The sequence below is a fragment of the Coregonus clupeaformis genome, unplaced genomic scaffold (genome assembly GCF_020615455.1).
Source record: "Coregonus clupeaformis isolate EN_2021a unplaced genomic scaffold, ASM2061545v1 scaf1912, whole genome shotgun sequence".
In the NCBI taxonomy this organism is placed as follows: domain Eukaryota; kingdom Metazoa; phylum Chordata; class Actinopteri; order Salmoniformes; family Salmonidae; genus Coregonus; species Coregonus clupeaformis.
Genome location: NW_025535366.1, coordinates 52,619 through 70,592, shown reverse-complemented (window position 1 = coordinate 70,592; position 17,974 = coordinate 52,619). Strand labels below are relative to the sequence as shown.

At 48.7% G+C, this 17,974-nt stretch overlaps 1 protein-coding gene across 1 annotated transcript in view; it reads right to left on the bottom strand.

The window, feature by feature from the left end:
* The window catches only part of LOC123481292 (sister chromatid cohesion protein PDS5 homolog A), a 70,273-nt gene that overhangs the window by 22,271 nt on the left and 30,028 nt on the right, over positions 1–17,974 (bottom strand). Inside the window, exons 8-13 of the mRNA XM_045218935.1 lie at positions 16,361–16,501; positions 12,748–12,863; positions 12,495–12,589; positions 10,867–11,012; positions 10,204–10,355; positions 9,501–9,614 (exon numbers count right to left, since the gene is read on the bottom strand). Of these exons, the coding sequence (XP_045074870.1) occupies positions 9,501–9,614; positions 10,204–10,355; positions 10,867–11,012; positions 12,495–12,589; positions 12,748–12,863; positions 16,361–16,501 (764 nt within the window). The remainder of the gene's footprint in view (positions 1–9,500; positions 9,615–10,203; positions 10,356–10,866; positions 11,013–12,494; positions 12,590–12,747; positions 12,864–16,360; positions 16,502–17,974) is intronic.

Here is a 17,974-nt window from a genome sequence, read left to right as displayed (position 1 = left end):
TACTAACAGGGCTAGGTGTTGGTACTAACAGGGCTAGGTGTTGGTGCTAACAGGGTTACGGCTAGGTGTTGGTGCTAACAGGGTTATGGCTAGGTGTTGGTACTAACAGGGTTATGGCTAGGTGTTGGTGCTAACAGGGTTATGGCTAGGTGTTGGTGCTAACAGGGTTATGGCTAGGTGTTGGTACTAACAGGGTTACGGCTAGGTGTTGGTACTAACAGGGTTACGGCTAGGGTGTTGGTGCTAGCAGGGCTAGGTGTTGGTACTAACAGGGTTATGGCTAGGTGTTGGTGCTAGCAGGGCTAGGTGTTGGTACTAACAGGGTTATGGCTAGGTGTTGGTGCTAGCAGGGCTAGGTGTTGGTACTAACAGGGCTTATGGCTAGGTGTTGGTGCTAGCAGGGCTAGGTGTTGGTACTAACAGGGTTATGGCTAGGTGTTGGTGCTAACAGGGCTAGGTGTTGGTACTAACAGGGTTATGGCTAGGTGTTGGTGCTAGCAGGGTTATGGCTAGGTGTTGGTGCTAGCAGGGTTATGGCTAGGTGTTGGTACTAACAGGGTTATGGCTAGGTGTTGGTACTAACAGGGTTATGGCTAGGTGTTGGTACTAACAGGGTTATGGCTAGGTGTTGGTGCTAGCAGGGTTATGGCTAGGTGTTGGTACTAACAGGGTTATGGCTAGGTGTTGGTGCTAGCAGGGTTATGGCTAGGTGTTGGTGCTAGCAGGGTTATGGCTAGGTGTTGGTACTAACAGGGTTATGGCTAGGTGTTGGTACTAACAGGGTTATGGCTAGGTGTTGGTACTAACAGGGTTATGGCTAGGTGTTGGTACTAACAGGGTTATGGCTAGGTGTTGGTACTAACAGGGTTATGGCTAGGTGTTGGTACTAACAGGGTTATGGCTAGGTGTTGGTGCTAACAGGGTTATGGCTAGGTGTTGGTACTAACAGGGTTATGGCTAGGTGTTGGTACTAACAGGGCTAGGTGTTGGTACTAACAGGGTTATGGCTAGGTGTTGGTACTAACAGGGCTAGGTGTTGGTGCTAACAGGGTTATGGCTAGGTGTTGGTACTAACAGGGCTAGGTGTTGGTGCTAACAGGGTTATGGCTAGGTGTTGGTACTAACAGGGCTAGGTGTTGGTACTAACAGGGTTATGGCTAGGTGTTGGTACTAACAGGGCTAGGTGTTGGTGCTAACAGGGTTATGGCTAGGTGTTGGTACTAACAGGGCTAGGTGTTGGTACTAACAGGGCTAGGTGTTGGTACCAACAGGGTTATGGCTAGGTGTTGGTACTAACAGGGTTATGGCTAGGTGTTGGTGCTAACAGGGTTATGGCTAGGTGTTGGTACTAACAGGGTTATGGCTAGGTGTTGGTACTAACAGGGCTAGGTGTTGGTACTAACAGGGCTAGGTGTTGGTACTAACAGGGTTATGGCTAGGTGTTGGTACTAACAGGGCTAGGTGTTGGTACTAACAGGGCTAGGTGTTGGTACTAACAGGGTTATGGCTAGGTGTTGGTACTAACAGGGTTATGGCTAGGTGTTGGTACTAACAGGGTTATGGCTAGGTGTTGGTGCTAACAGGGTTATGGCTAGGTGTTGGTACTAACAGGGTTATGGCTAGGTGTTGGTACTAACAGGGTTATGGCTAGGTGTTGGTACTAACAGGGTTATGGCTAGGTGTTGGTACTAACAGGGTTATGGCTAGGTGTTGGTGCTAACAGGGTTATGGCTAGGTGTTGGTACTAACAGGGTTAGGTGTTGGTGCTAACAGGGCTAGGTGTTGGTACTAACAGGGTTATGGCTAGGTGTTGGTACTAACAGGGTTATGGCTAGGTGTTGGTACTAACAGGGTTATGGCTAGGTGTTGGTACTAACAGGGTTATGGCTAGGTGTTGGTACTAACAGGGTTATGGCTAGGTGTTGGTGCTAACAGGGGTTATGTCTAGGTGTTGGTACTAACAGGGTTATGGCTAGGTGTTGGTACTAACAGGGTTATGGCTAGGTGTTGGTACTAACAGGGCTAGGTGTTGGTACTAACAGGGTTATGGCTAGGTGTTGGTACTAACAGGGTTATGGCTAGGTGTTGGTGCTAACAGGGTTATGGCTAAGTGTTGGTACTAACAGGGCTAGGTGTTGGTACTAACAGGGTTATGGCTAGGTGTTGGTACTAACAGGGCTAGGTGTTGGTACTAACAGGGTTATGGCTAGGTGTTGGTACTAACAGGGCTAGGTGTTGGTACTAACAGGGTTATGGCTAGGTGTTGGTACTAACAGGGTTATGGCTAGGTGTTGGTACTAACAGGGTTATGGCTAGGTGTTGGTACTAACAGGGTTATGGCTAGGTGTTGGTACTAACAGGGCTAGGTGTTGGTACTAACAGGGCTAGGTGTTGGTACTAACAGGGCTAGGTGTTGGTACTAACAGGGTTATGGCTAGGTGTTGGTACTAACAGGGTTATGGCTAGGTGTTGGTACTAACAGGGTTATGGCTAGGTGTTGGTGCTAACAGGGTTATGGCTAGGTGTTGGTACTAACAGGGTTATGGCTAGGTGTTGGTACTAACAGGGTTATGGCTAGGTGTTGGTACTAACAGGGTTATGGCTAGGTGTTGGTACTAACAGGGTTATGGCTAGGTGTTGGTGCTAACAGGGTTATGGCTAGGTGTTGGTACTAACAGGGTTAGGTGTTGGTGCTAACAGGGCTAGGTGTTGGTACTAACAGGGTTATGGCTAGTGTTGGTACTAACAGGGTTATGGCTAGGTGTTGGTACTAACAGGGTTATGGCTAGGTGTTGGTACTAACAGGGTTATGGCTAGGTGTTGGTACTAACAGGGTTATGGCTAGGTGTTGGTGCTAACAGGGTTATGTCTAGGTGGTGGTACTAACAGGGTTATGGCTAGGTGTTGGTACTAACAGGGTTATGGCTAGGTGTTGGTACTAACAGGGCTAGGTGTTGGTACTAACAGGGTTATGGCTAGGTGTTGGTACTAACAGGGTTATGGCTAGGTGTTGGTGCTAACAGGGTTATGGCTAGGTGTTGGTACTAACAGGGCTAGGTGTTGGTACTAACAGGGTTATGGCTAGGTGTTGGTACTAACAGGGCTAGGTGTTGGTACTAACAGGGTTATGGCTAGGTGTTGGTACTAACAGGGCTAGGTGTTGGTACTAACAGGGTTATGGCTAGGTGTTGGTACTAACAGGGTTATGGCTAGGTGTTGGTACTAACAGGGTTATGGCTAGGTGTTGGTACTAACAGGGTTATGGCTAGGTGTTGGTGCTAACAGGGCTAGGTGTTGGTACTAACAGGGCTAGGTGTTGGTACTAACAGGGTTATGTGGCTAGGTGTTGGTACTAACAGGGTTATGGCTAGGTGTTGGTACTAACAGGGTTATGGCTAGGTGTTGGTACTAACAGGGTTATGGCTAGGTGTTGGTACTAACAGGGTTATGGCTAGGTGTTGGTACTAACAGGGTTATGGCTAGGTGTTGGTACTAACAGGGCTAGGTGTTGGTACTAACAGGGTTATGGCTAGGTGTTGGTACTAACAGGGCTAGGTGTTGGTACTAACAGGGTTATGGCTAGGTGTTGGTACTAACAGGGTTATGGCTAGGTGTTGGTACTAACAGGGCTAGGTGTTGGTACTAACAGGGTTATGGCTAGGTGTTGGTGCTAACAGGGTTATGGCTAGGTGTTGGTACTAACAGGGCTAGGTGTTGGTACTAACAGGGTTATGGCTAGGTGTTGGTACTAACAGGGCTAGGTGTTGGTACTAACAGGGTTATGGCTAGGTGTTGGTACTAACAGGGTTATGGCTAGGTGTTGGTACTAACAGGGCTAGGTGTTGGTACTAACAGGGTTATGGCTAGGTGTTGGTACTAACAGGGCTAGGTGTTGGTACTAACAGGGTTATGGCTAGGTGTTGGTACTAACACGGTTATGGCTAGGTGTTGGTACTAACAGGGTTAGGGCTAGGTGTTGGTGCTAACAGGGCTAGGTGTTGGTACTAACAGGGTTATGGCTAGGTGTTGGTACTAACAGGGTTATGGCTAGGTGTTGGTGCTAACAGGGTTATGGCTAGGTGTTGGTACTAACAGGGTTATGGCTAGGTGTTGGTACTAACAGGGTTATGGCTAGGTGTTGGTACTAACAGGGTTATGGCTAGGTGTTGGTACTAACAGGGTTATGGCTAGGTGTTGGTACTAACAGGGTTATGGCTAGGTGTTGGTACTAACAGGGTTATGGCTAGGTGTTGGTACTAACAGGGCTAGGTGTTGGTACTAACAGGGTTATGGCTAGGTGTTGGTGCTAGCAGGGTTATGGCTAGGGTGTTGGTACTAACAGGGTTATGGCTAGGTGTTGGTACTAACAGGGTTATGGCTAGGTGTTGGTACTAACAGGGTTATGGCTAGGTGTTGGTACTAACAGGGTTATGGCTAGGTGTTGGTACTAACAGGGTTATGGCTAGGTGTTGGTACTAACAGGGTTATGGCTAGGTGTTGGTACTAACAGGGTTATGGCTAGGTGTTGGTACTAACAGGGCTAGGTGTTGGTACTAACAGGGTTATGGCTAGGTGTTGGTGCTAGCAGGGTTTGGCTAGGTGTTGGTACTAACAGGGTTATGGCTAGGTGTTGGTACTAACAGGGTTATGGCTAGGTGTTGGTACTAACAGGGTTATGGCTAGGTGTTGGTACTAACAGGGTTATGGCTAGGTGTTGGTGCTAACAGGGTTATGGCTAGGTGTTGGTACTAACAGGGTTATGGCTAGGTGTTGGTGCTAACAGGGTTATGGCTAGGTGTTGGTACTAACAGGGCTAGGTGTTGGTACTAACAGGGTTATGGCTAGGTGTTGGTACTAACAGGGGCTAGGTGTTGGTACTAACAGGGTTATGGCTAGGTGTTGGTACTAACAGGGCTAGGTGTTGGTACTAACAGGGTTATGGCTAGGTGTTGGTACTAACAGGGCTAGGTGTTGGTACTAACAGGGTTATGGCTAGGTGTTGGTGCTAACAGGGTTATGGCTAGGTGTTGGTACTAACAGGGTTACGGCTAGGTGTTGGTACTAACAGGGTTATGGCTAGGTGTTGGTTCTAACAGGGCTGGGTGTTGGTACTAACAGGGTTATGGCTAGGTGTTGGTACTAACAGGGTTATGGCTAGGTGTTGGTACTAACAGGGCTAGGTGTTGGTACTAACAGGGTTATGGCTAGGTGTTGGTACTAACAGGGTTATGGCTAGGTGTTGGTGCTAACAGGGTTATGGCTAGGTGTTGGTACTAACAGGGTTATGGCTAGGTGTTGGTACTAACAGGGTTATGGCTAGGTGTTGGTACTAACAGGGCTAGGGGTTGGTACTAACAGGGTTATGGCTAGGTGTTGGTACCTAACAGGGTTATGGCTAGGTGTTGGTGCTAGCAGGGTTATGGCTAGGTGTTGGTACTAACAGGGTTATGGCTAGGTGTTGGTACTAACAGGGTTATGGCTAGGTGTTGGTACTAACAGGGCTAGGTGTTGGTACTAACAGGGTTATGGCTAGGTGTTGGTGCTAACAGGGTTATGGCTAGGTGTTGGTACTAACAGGGTTATGGCTAGGTGTTGGTGCTAGCAGGGTTATGGCTAGGTGTTGGTACTAACAGGGTTATGGTTAGGTGTTGGTACTAACAGGGCTAGGTGTTGGTACTAACAGGGTTATGGCTAGGTGTTGGTACTAACAGGGCTAGGTGTTGGTACTAACAGGGTTATGGCTAGGTGTTGGTGCTAACAGGGTTATGGCTAGGTGTTGGTACTAACAGGGCTAGGGTGTTGGTACTAACAGGGTTATGGCTAGTGTTGGTACTAACAGGGCTAGGTGTTGGTACTAACAGGGTTATGGCTAGGTGTTGGTGCTAACAGGGTTACGGCTAGGTGTTGGTACTAACAGGGTTACGGCTAGGTGTTGGTACTAACAGGGTTATGGCTAGGTGTTGGTGCTAACAGGGCTAGGTGTTGGTGCTAACAGGGTTATGGCTAGGTGTTGGTACTAACAGGGCTAGGAGTGTTGGTACTAACAGGGTTATGGCTAGGTGTTGGTACTAACAGGGTTATGGCTAGGTGTTGGTACTAACAGGGTTATGGCTAGGGTGTTGGTGCTAGCAGGGTTATGGCTAGGTGTTGGTACTAACAGGGCTAGGTGTTGGTACTAACAGGGTTATGGCTAGGTGTTGGTACTAACAGGGTTATGGCTAGGTGTTGGTACTAACAGGGCTAGGTGTTGGTACTAACAGGGTTATGGCTAGGTGTTGGTACTAACAGGGTTATGGCTAGGTGTTGGTACTAACAGGGTTATGGCTAGGTGTTGGTACTAACAGGGTTATGGCTAGGTGTTGGTACTAACAGGGTTATGGCTAGGTGTTGGTACTAACAGGGCTAGAGTGTTGGTACTAACAGGGTTATGGCTAGGTGTTGGTGCTAGCAGGGTTATGGCTAGGTGTTGGTACTAACAGGGTTATGGCTAGGTGTTGGTGCTAACAGGGTTACGGCTAGGTGTTGGTGCTAGCAGGGTTACGGCTAGGTGTTGGTGCTAACAGGGTTACGGCTAGGTGTTGGTGCTAGCAGGGTTACGGCTAGGTGTTGGTGCTAACAGGGTTACGGCTAGGTGTTGGTACTAACAGGGTTACGGCTAGGTGTTGGTACTAACAGGGCTAGGTGTTGGTGCTAACAGGGTTACGGCTAGGTGTTGGTGCTAACAGGGTTATGGCTAGGTGTTGGTACTAACAGGGTTACGGCTAGGTGTTGGTACTAACAGGGTTATGGCTAGGTGTTGGTACTAACAGGGTTATGGCTAGGTGTTGGTGCTAACAGGGTTATGGCTAGGTGTTGGTACTAACAGGGTTACGGCTAGGTGTTGGTACTAACAGGGTTACGGCTAGGTGTTGGTGCTAGCAGGGCTAGGTGTTGGTACTAACAGGGTTATGGCTAGGTGTTGGTGCTAGCAGGGCTAGGTGTTGGTACTAACAGGGTTATGGCTAGGTGTTGGTGCTAGCAGGGCTAGGTGTTGGTACTAACAGGGTTATGGCTAGGTGTTGGTGCTAGCAGGGCTGGGTGTTGGTACTAACAGGGTTATGGCTAGGTGTTGGTGCTAACAGGGCTAGGTGTTGGTACTAACAGGGTTATGGCTAGGTGTTGGTGCTAGCAGGGTTATGGCTAGGTGTTGGTGCTAGCAGGGTTATGGCTAGGTGTTGGTACTAACAGGGTTATGGCTAGGTGTTGGTACTAACAGGGTTATGGCTAGGTGTTGGTACTAACAGGGCTATGGCTAGGTGTTGGTGCTAGCAGGGTTATGGCTAGGTGTTGGTACTAACAGGGTTATGGCTAGGTGTTGGTGCTAGCAGGGTTATGGCTAGGTGTTGGTGCTAGCAGGGGTTATGGCTAGGTGTTGGTACTAACAGGGTTATGGCTAGGTGTTGGTACTAACAGGGTTATGGCTAGGTGTTGGTACTAACAGGGTTATGGCTAGGTGTTGGTACTAACAGGGTTATGGCTAGGTGTTGGTACTAACAGGGTTATGGCTAGGTGTTGGTACTAACAGGGTTATGGCTAGGTGTTGGTACTAACAGGGTTATGGCTAGGTGTTGGTACTAACAGGGTTATGGCTAGGTGTTGGTACTAACAGGGTTATGGCTAGGTGTTGGTACTAACAGGGCTAGGTGTTGGTACTAACAGGGTTATGGCTAGGTGTTGGTGCTAGCAGGGTTATGGCTAGGTGTTGGTACTAACAGGGTTATGGCTAGGTGTTGGTACTAACAGGGCTAGGTGTTGGTACTAACAGGGTTATGGCTAGGTGTTGGTGCTAACAGGGTTATGGCTAGGTGTTGGTGCTAGCAGGGTTATGGCTAGGTGTTGGTGCTAACAGGGTTATGGCTAGGTGTTGGTACTAACAGGGTTATGGCTAGGTGTTGGTACTAACAGGGTTATGGCTAGGTGTTGGTACTAACAGGGTTATGGCTAGGTGTTGGTACTAGCAGGGTTACGGCTAGGTGTTGGTGCTAACAGGGTTATGGCTAGGTGTTGGTACTAACAGGGTTATGGCTAGGTGTTGGTACTAACAGGGTTATGGCTAGGTGTTGGTGCTAGCAGGGTTATGGCTAGGTGTTGGTGCTAGCAGGGTTATGGCTAGGTGTTGGTACTAACAGGGTTACGGCTAGGTGTTGGTACTAACAGGGTTACGGCTAGGTGTTGGTGCTAGCAGGGCTAGGTGTTGGTACTAACAGGGTTATGGCTAGGTGTTGGTGCTAGCAGGGCTAGGTGTTGGTACTAACAGGGTTATGGCTAGGTGTTGGTACTAGCAGGGCTAGGTGTTGGTACTAACAGGGTTATGGCTAGGTGTTGGTGCTAGCAGGGCTAGGTGTTGGTACTAACAGGGTTATGGCTAGGTGTTGGTGCTAACAGGGCTAGGTGTTGGTACTAACAGGGTTATGGCTAGGTGTTGGTGCTAACAGGGTTATGGCTAGGTGTTGGTGCTAACAGGGTTATGGCTAGGTGTTGGTACTAACAGGGTTATGGCTAGGTGTTGGTACTAACAGGGTTATGGCTAGGTGTTGGTACTAACAGGGCTATGGCTAGGTGTTGGTGCTAACAGGGTTATGGCTAGGTGTTGGTACTAACAGGGTTATGGCTAGGTGTTGGTGCTAACAGGGTTTGGCTAGGTGTTGGTGCTAGCAGGGTTATGGCTAGGTGTTGGTACTAACAGGGTTATGGCTAGGTGTTGGTACTAACAGGGTTATGGCTAGGTGTTGGTACTAACAGGGTTATGGCTAGGTGTTGGTACTAACAGGGTTATGGCTAGGTGTTGGTACTAACAGGGTTATGGCTAGGTGTTGGTACTAACAGGGTTATGGCTAGGTGTTGGTACTAACAGGGTTATGGCTAGGTGTTGGTACTAACAGGGTTATGGCTAGGTGTTGGTACTAACAGGGTTATGGCTAGGTGTTGGTACTAACAGGGCTAGGTGTTGGTACTAACAGGGTTATGGCTAGGTGTTGGTGCTAGCAGGGTTATGGCTAGGTGTTGGTACTAACAGGGTTATGGCTAGGTGTTGGTACTAACAGGGCTAGGTGTTGGTACTAACAGGGTTATGGCTAGGTGTTGGTGCTAACAGGGTTATGGCTAGGTGTTGGTGCTAGCAGGGTTATGGCTAGGTGTTGGTACTAACAGGGTTATGGCTAGGTGTTGGTACTAACAGGGTTATGGCTAGGTGTTGGTACTAACAGGGTTACGGCTAGGTGTTGGTACTAACAGGGTTACGGCTAGGTGTTGGTACTAGCAGGGTTATGGCTAGGTGTTGGTGCTAACAGGGTTATGGCTAGGTGTTGGTACTAACAGGGTTATGGCTAGGTGTTGGTACTAACAGGGTTATGGCTAGGTGTTGGTGCTAACAGGGCTAGGTGTTGGTACTAGCAGGGTTATGGCTAGGTGTTGGTGCTAGCAGGGTTACGGCTAGGTGTTGGTGCTAGCAGGGTACCTACTTGACAGCGTTGGTATCCAGGCAGGCGTACAGGTAGTAAAGACATTTCATCTTCTCCTCAGTGTCCAGACTGTGGGGAACCATGTACTGAGCAAAGATCTTCTCCACTAGTAACCTACACACACAGACAGACGGAGAGAAATGGATAAGAACTCTGCAGAAAATGACACAAAATCCATGCTAATATAATGCTGTGGTTTCAGTAGGATGTATTTCTGTGAACAGTGTGTGTTCTGCGTGTTCTGCGTGTTCTGCGTGTTCTGCGTGTTCTGCGTGTTCTGCGTGTTCCGCGTGTTCCGCGTGTTCCGCGTGTTCCGCTTGTTCCGCGTGTTCCGTGTGTTCTGTGTGTTCTGCGTGTTCCGTGTGTTCTGTGTGTTCCGTGTGTTCTGCGTGTTCTGCGTGTTCCGTGTGTTCTGTGTGTTCTGCGTGTTCTGTGTGTTCCGTGTGTTCTGCGTGTTCCGTGTGTTCCGTGTGTTCCGCGTGTTCTGTGTGTTCTGTGTGTTCCGTGTGTTCCATGTGTTCCGTGTGTTCCGTGTGTTGTGTGTTCCGTGTGTTGTGTGTGTTCCGTGTGTTCTGTTTGTTCCGCGTGTTCCATGTGTTCCGTGTGTTCTGTTTGTTCCGCGTGTTCCGTGTGTTCCGTGTGTTCCGCGTGTTCTGTGTGTTCTGCGTGTTCCATGTGTTCTGCGTGTTCTGTGGGCGTGTACTTGTCGTCGATGCTGTTCTGGTAGTAGATGTGGAGCAGTTTGTCTTTGATCCAGGAGATCTTCTGGGCCTGTTCCTTCCCAGCCTCATGGTGAAGACAGTACTTCTTAAACAGCTGGGCCAAACCCATCATCGCCTCCTTACGAACACGCCACTATGGAGAGAGGAGAGGAGGAGGAGGAGGGAGGAGGGAGGGAGAAGAGGAGGATGGGAGGAGGGAGGGAGGGAGGAGAGGAGAGGAGGGAGGGAGGCGAGGAGAGGAGGGAGGGAGGAGGGAGGCAAGGAAAGGATGGGAGGAGGGAAGAGGAGGGGAAAGGGAGGGAGGAGAGGAGGATGGGAGGAGGGGAGAGGAGGATGGGAGGAGGGAGGGAGGAGAGGAGGGAGGAGGCGAGGAGAGGAGGGAGGGAGGCGAGGAGAGGATGGGAGGAAGGGAGGAAAGGATGGGAGGAGGGGAGAGGGAGGGAGGAGAGGAGGATGGAGGAAGGGAGGGGAGGAAAGGATGGGAGGAGGGGAGAGGGAGGGAGGAGAGGAGGATGGGAGGAGAGAAAGATAGATAAACATATGAACCAAACTATTCCTTTCCAACTAATATCCATCCCTCAAAGGGCCGAGAATGAAAAGACTTGACTTGAGAAGGTTGAGGTGTGTATTGACAGGTATGTTACCCTCTTGTCCAGGGTCCTCTCCCTAACGAAGCCCAGTAGTTGGTCGTTAACCAGGTTCAGGTCTTTCTTCCCGGCGTTGATGATCGTTACGATGACGTCATGACGGATCGCCTCCTCTGGGTCATGTGATCGCACTTTCAGGAACTCTGATTGGACGATACAGACAACATATTGGTTAGGGCAGCGTCTCCCAAACTCGGTCCTGGGACCCCAAAGGGTCTGGATGATTCATCAGAAACCTACCTGTGAGGTCTATAACCAGGTCTGGATGATTCATCAGAAACCTACCTGTGAGGTCTATAACCAGGTCTGGATGATTCATCAGAAACCTACCTGTGAGGTCTTTAACCAGGTCTGGATGGATCATCAGAAACCTACCTGTGAGGTCTATAACCAGGTCTGGATGGATCATCAGAAACCTACCTGTGAGGTCTATAACCAGGTCTGGATGATTCATCAGAAACCTACCTGTGAGGTCTTTAACCAGGTCTGGATGGATCATCAGAAACCTACCTGTGAGGTCTTTAACCAGGTCTGGATGATTCATCAGAAACCTACCTGTGAGGTCTATAACCAGGTCTGGATGGATCATCAGAAACCTACCTGTGAGGTCTATAACCAGGTCTGGATGGATCATCAGAAACCTACCTGTGAGGTCTATAACCAGGTCTGGATAGGTCATCAGAAACCTACCTGTGAGGTCTTTGGCCAGGTCTGGATGATTCATCAGAAACCTACCTGTGAGGTCTATAACCAGGTCTGGATGATTCATCAGAAACCTACCTGTGAGGTCTTTGGCCAGGTCTGGATGATTCATCAGAAACCTACCTGTGAGGTCTATAACCAGGTCTGGATGATTCATCAGAAACCTACCTGTGAGGTCTATAACCAGGTCTGGATGATTCATCAGAAACCTACCTGTGAGGTCTATAACCAGGTCTGGATGATTCATCAGAAACCTACCTGTGAGGTCTTTGGCCAGGTCTGGATGATTCATCAGAAACCTACCTGTGAGGTCTATAACCAGGTCTGGATGATTCATCAGAAACCTACCTGTGAGGTCTATAACCAGGTCTGGATGATTCATCAGAAACCTACCTGTGAGGTCTTTGGCCAGGTCTGGATGATTCATCAGAAACCTACCTGTGAGGTCTATAACCAGGTCTGGATGATTCATCAGAAACCTACCTGTGAGGTCTATAACCAGGTCTGGATGATTCATCAGAAACCTACCTGTGAGGTCTATAACCAGGTCTGGATGATTCATCAGAAACCTACCTGTGAGGTCTTTGGCCAGGTCTGGATGATTCATCAGAAACCTACCTGTGAGGTCTTTGGCCAGGTCTGGATGATTCATCAGAAACCTACCTGTGAGGTCTATAACCAGGTCTGGATGATTCATCAGAAACCTACCTGTGAGGTCTATAACCAGGTCTGGATGATTCATCAGAAACCTACCTGTGAGGTCTTTGGCCAGGTCTGATATTCATCAGAACCTTGTGAGGTCTTTGGCCAGGTCTGGATGATTCATCAGAAACCTACCTGTGAGGTCTTTGGCCGGTGGATATTCATCAGAAACCTACCTGTGAGGTCTATAACCAGGTCTGGATGATTCATCAGAAACCTACCTGTGAGGTCTTTGGCCAGGTCTGGATGATTCATCAGACAGTGGGAAGCAAACTTGACTGACTCCAGCCTCACTGGGACATGGATGTCATTGAACCTGGGGATGGCACAAACACACACACACACACACACACACACAAACACACACACATCTTGTCAACGCAACGCACCTCTACTACGCGCGTGTGTGTGTGTGTACGTGTGCGTGTTCGCCCCCAAGCGTGTGTTCATGTGGCCGTGGAATGCGTGTCTCACCGTCCCAGGAAGCACTGCCACAGCGGTCTGTTCTGAGTGGCCAGTTCTGAGTCTTTGGCTCCAAACAGCTTGGCCAGCAGTCGGACTACAGCTAAACGCTCTTCACCATCGTTACTCTGCAACAACAACAACAAAAACACACAACTTGGGATTACAACCTGAAATAAATAGATTTTCATTCAATGACGGTCATTTGGTTAAGGTCTAGTAGGTGTATGTGTGTTCAGGGTTTTTTCTAGATCAAAATGGGGCTTGAGTGGTGGGCGTGAGTGTAGGGCTGGGTAGTATATCGTATTTGACAATATACCGGTATTGATGCACACACCGGTTTGAGTTTTTACTTTACCTTCTATACTGAACTAAAATATAAACGCAACATGTAAAGTGTTGGTCCCATTTTTTTCATGAGCGGAAATAAAAAAATCCCAGGAATGTTCCAGACGCACAACAAGCTCATTATTTGTCTCCATCCCTGTTAGTGAGCATTTCTCCTTTGCCAAGATATTCCATCCATCTGACAGCTGTGGCATATCAAAAAGCTGATTAAACAGCATGATCATTACACAGGTGCACCTTGTGCTGGGGACAATAAAAGGATGCTCTAAATTGTGCAGTTTTGTCACACAACACAATGCCACAGATGCCTCAAGTTGAGGGAGCGCGCAATTGGCACGCTGACTGCAGCAATGTCCACCAGAGCTGTTGCCAGAGAATTGAGTGTTAATTTCTCTACCATAAGCCGCCTCCAACCGTCCACAACTGCAGACCACGTGTACGGCGTCGTGTGGGCGAGCGGTTTGCTGATGTCAACGCTGTGAACAGAGTCCCCCATGGTGGCGGTGGGATTATGGTATGATGGTGCCGGAGAAAATGGGTGCCGTTTAACAGCCCTCTAACCAATTGTATTATTATGTGTGTTTTTCCGGGTTATTTGTAATTTATTCTGTACATAACGTTTCTGCCACCGTCTCTTATGACCAAAAAGAGCTTCTGGATATCAGGACAGCGATTACTCACCTCGTATTGGACGAAGATTTTTTTATTCAACGAGTCAGACGCGAAGGATATTCTACAGACACCCGACAAGGCCCAAATCCCCGTCATTCGCATGAGGAAGAGACGGAGATATCGTGGACGTAGGTCGAGGTGCCTTGTAAGGATCCGACGGCGAGCGAGTAAACTGCATCTTCCATCAATCCTATTAGCCAATGTTCAATCATTGGAAAACAAAATGGACGACCTAAGATTACGGTTATCCTACCAACGGGACATTAAAAACTGTAATATCTTATGTTTCACCGAGTCGTGGCTGAACAACGACATGGATAACATACAGCTGGCGGGATATACGCTACATCAGCAGGATAGAACGGCTGACTCCGGTAAGACAAGGGGTGGCGGTCTGTGTATATTTGTAAACAACAGCTGGTGCACAAAATCTAATCCTCTAGCTTTTGCTTGCCTGAGGTAGAGTATCTCATGATAAGCTGTAGACCACACTATTTACCAAGAGAGTTTTCATCTATATTTTTCGTAGCTGTCTATTTACCACCACAAACCGATGCTGGCACTAAGATTGCACTCAATGAACTGTATAAGGCCATAAGTAAACAGGAAAACGCTCATCCAGAGGCAGCGCTCCTAGTGGCCGGGGACGTTAATGCAGGGAAACGTAAATCCATTCTACCAGCATGTTAAATGTGCAACCAGAGGAAAAAACACTCTAGAGTCAATACAGGACAAAGATTGAATCGTACTACACCGGCTCTGACGCTTGTCGGATGTGGCAGGGCTTGAAAACTATTACTAAATGCTAAATTACTTCTATGCTCGCCTTCGGGGCAAGCAACACTGAAGCATGCATGAGAGCATCAGCTGTTCCGGATGACTATGCGATCACGCTCTCCATAGCCGATGTGAGTAAGACCTTTAAGCAGGTCAACATTCACAAGGCCGCAGGGCCAGACGGATTACCAGGACGTGTACTCCGAGCATGCGCTGACCAACTGGTAAGTGTCTTCACTGACATTTTCAACATGTCCCTGACTTAGTCTGTAATACCAATATGTTTCAAGCAGGCCACCATAGTCCCTGTGCCCAAGAACACTAAGATAACCTGCCTAAATGACTAATGACCCGTAGCACTGACGTCTGTAGCCATGAAGTGCTTTGAAAGGCTGGTCATGGCTCACATCAACACCATTATCCCAGAAACCCTAGACCTACCCCAATTTGCATACCGCCCCAACAGATCCACAGATGATGCAATCTCTATTGCACTCCACACTGCCCTTTCCCACCTGGACAAGAGGAACACCTACGTGAGAATGCTATTCATTGACTACAGCTCAGCGTTCAACACCATAGTGCCCTCAAAGCTCATCACTAAGCTAAGGACCCTGGGACTAAACACCTCCCTCTGCAACTGGATCCTGGACTTCCTGACGGGCCGCCCCCAGGTGGTAAGGGTAGGTAACAACACATCTATCACGCAGATCCTCAACACGGAGGCCCCTCAGGGGTGCATGCTCAGTCCCCTCCTGTACTCCCTGTTCACCCATGACTGCGTGGCCAGGCACGACTCCAACACCATCATTAAGTTTGCCGATGACACAACAGTGGTAGGCCTGATCACCGACAACGACGAGACAGCCTATAGGGAGGAGGTCAGAGACCTGGCCTTGTGGTGCCAGGACAACAACCTCTCCCTCAACGTGATCAAGACAAAGGAGATGATTGTGGACTACAGGAAAAAGAAGAGGAGCGAGCACGCCCCCATTCTCATCTACGGGGCTGTAGTGGAGCAGGTTGAGAGCTTCAAGTTCCTTGGTGTCCACATCACCAACAAACTATCATGGTCCAAACACACCAAGACAGAAAGTTCTACAGCTGAGTTGAGAGCTTCAAGTTCCTGACTGGTTGCGGCGTGTGTAACGTCCATTTTTATAGTTTTGTCAGTCATTGACTCTGTACCGGTACCCCCTGTATATAGCCTCCCTACTGTTATTTCACATTGACTCTGTACCGGTACCCCCTGTATATCGCCTCCCTACTGTTATTTAATTTTACTGCTGCTCTTTAATTATTAGCTATTTTTATTTTTCACTTATCCATTTTTTACTTAACACTTTTTATTTTCTTAAAACTGCATTGTTGGTTAAGGGTTTGTAAGTAAGCATTTCATTGTAAGGTTCTACACCTGTTGTATTCGGCGCATGTGGCAAATAACATTTGATTTGATAAGCTACGGACAACGAACACAATTGCATTTTATCGATAGCAATTTGAATGCACAGAGATACTGTGACGAGATCCTGAGGCCCATTGTCGTGCCATTCATCCACCGCCATCACCTCATGTTTCAGCATGATAATGCACGGCTCCATGTCGCAAGGATCTGTACACAATTCCTGGAAGCTGAAAACGTCCCACTTCTTCCATGGCCTGCATATTCACTAGACCTTACCCAATGTGTGTGTGTGTTGTGTGTGTGTGTGTTGTGTGTGTGTGTATTGTCTGTCTGTCGTGTGTGTTGTCTGTCTGTTGTGTGTGTTGTCTGTCTGTTGTGTGTGTGTGTGTGTGTGTTGTCTGTGGGTGTGTGTGTGTCCTATACCTTGAGTTTAAACTCTAGCTGGGGCATGACAGATGTGAGCAGCAGAGGTTCGATGGAGAAGAGCTCCTGGATCAGATCAAACACGTGTTCTGACAGATCGCTGACTGAAGACTTCCCCATCACCAGCACCTGGTTAAAGAACTGGAGGGGAAAGGGGATGGAGAGAGAGAGAGGGGGGATGGAGAGAGAGAGAGGGGGGATGGCGAGAGAGAGGGGGGATGGAGAGAGAGAGAGGGGATGAGAGAGAGAGAGAGGGGGATGAGAGAGAGGGGGAGAGAGAGAGAGAGGGATGAGAGAGAGGGGGGAGAGAGAGGGGGAGAGAGAGGGAGGGGAGAGAGAGGGGGAGAGGGAGGGAGAGAGAGGGGGAGAGGGAGGGGAGAGAGAGGGGGGAGAGGGAGGGGAGAGAGGGGGGAGAGGGAGAGAGAGAGAGAGAGAGAGAGGGGGATGGAGAGAGAGGGTGGGAGAGAGAGAGGGAGGGGTGGGAGAGAGAGAGGGGAGGGGGAGAGAGAGAGAGGGGGAGAGAGGGAGGGGGAGAGAGAGAGAGGGGGAGAGAGAGAGGGAGGGGGAGGGAGGGGGAGAGAGAGGGAGGGGGTGAGAGAGAGGGAGGGGGAGAGAGAGAGGGAGGGGGATGGAGAGAGGGAGAGATGTTATAGAAAACTTGATTTCAATGAGAATCTGTTTCTTAAAATGCACAGACAGGAATAGAGACAGACAGACAGACAGAGGAATACAGACAGACAGAGGAATAGAGACAGACAGACAGAGGAATAGAGACAGACAGACAGACAGAGGAATACAGACAGACAGAGGAATAGAGACAGACAGACAGAGGAATAGAGACAGACAGAGGAATAGAGACAGACAGGGGAATAGAGACAGACAGAGGAATAGAGACAGACAGGGGAATAGAGACAGACAGACAGAGGAATAGAGACAGACAGAGGAATAGAGACAGACAGACAGACAGAGGAATAGAGACAGACAGACAGACAGAGGAATAGAGACAGACAGAGGAATAGAGACAGACAGACAGAGGAATAGAGACAGACAGAGGAATAGAGACAGACAGAGGAATAGAGACAGACAGACAGAGGAATAGAGACAGACAGACAGAGGAATAGAGACAGACAGAGGAATAGAGACAGACAGACAGACAGAGGAATAGAGACAGACAGAGGAATAGAGACAGACAGAGGAATAGAGACAGACAGACAGAGGAATAGAGACAGACAGAGGAATAGAGACAGACAGAGGAATAGAGACAGACAGACAGAGGAATAGAGACAGACAGAGGAATAGAGACAGACAGAGGAATAGAGACAGACAGACAAACAGAGGAATAGAGACAGACAGACAGAGGAATAGAGACAGACAGAGGAATAGAGACAGACAGACAGAGGAATAGAGACAGACAGACAGACAGACAGAGGAATAGAGACAGACAGACAGAGGAATAGAGACAGACAGAGGAATAGAGACAGACAGACAGAGGAATAGAGACAGACAGACAGACAGACAGAGGAATAGAGACAGACAGACAGAGGAATACAGACAGACAGACAGAGGAATAGAGACAGACAGACAGAGGAATACAGACAGACAGACAGAGGAATA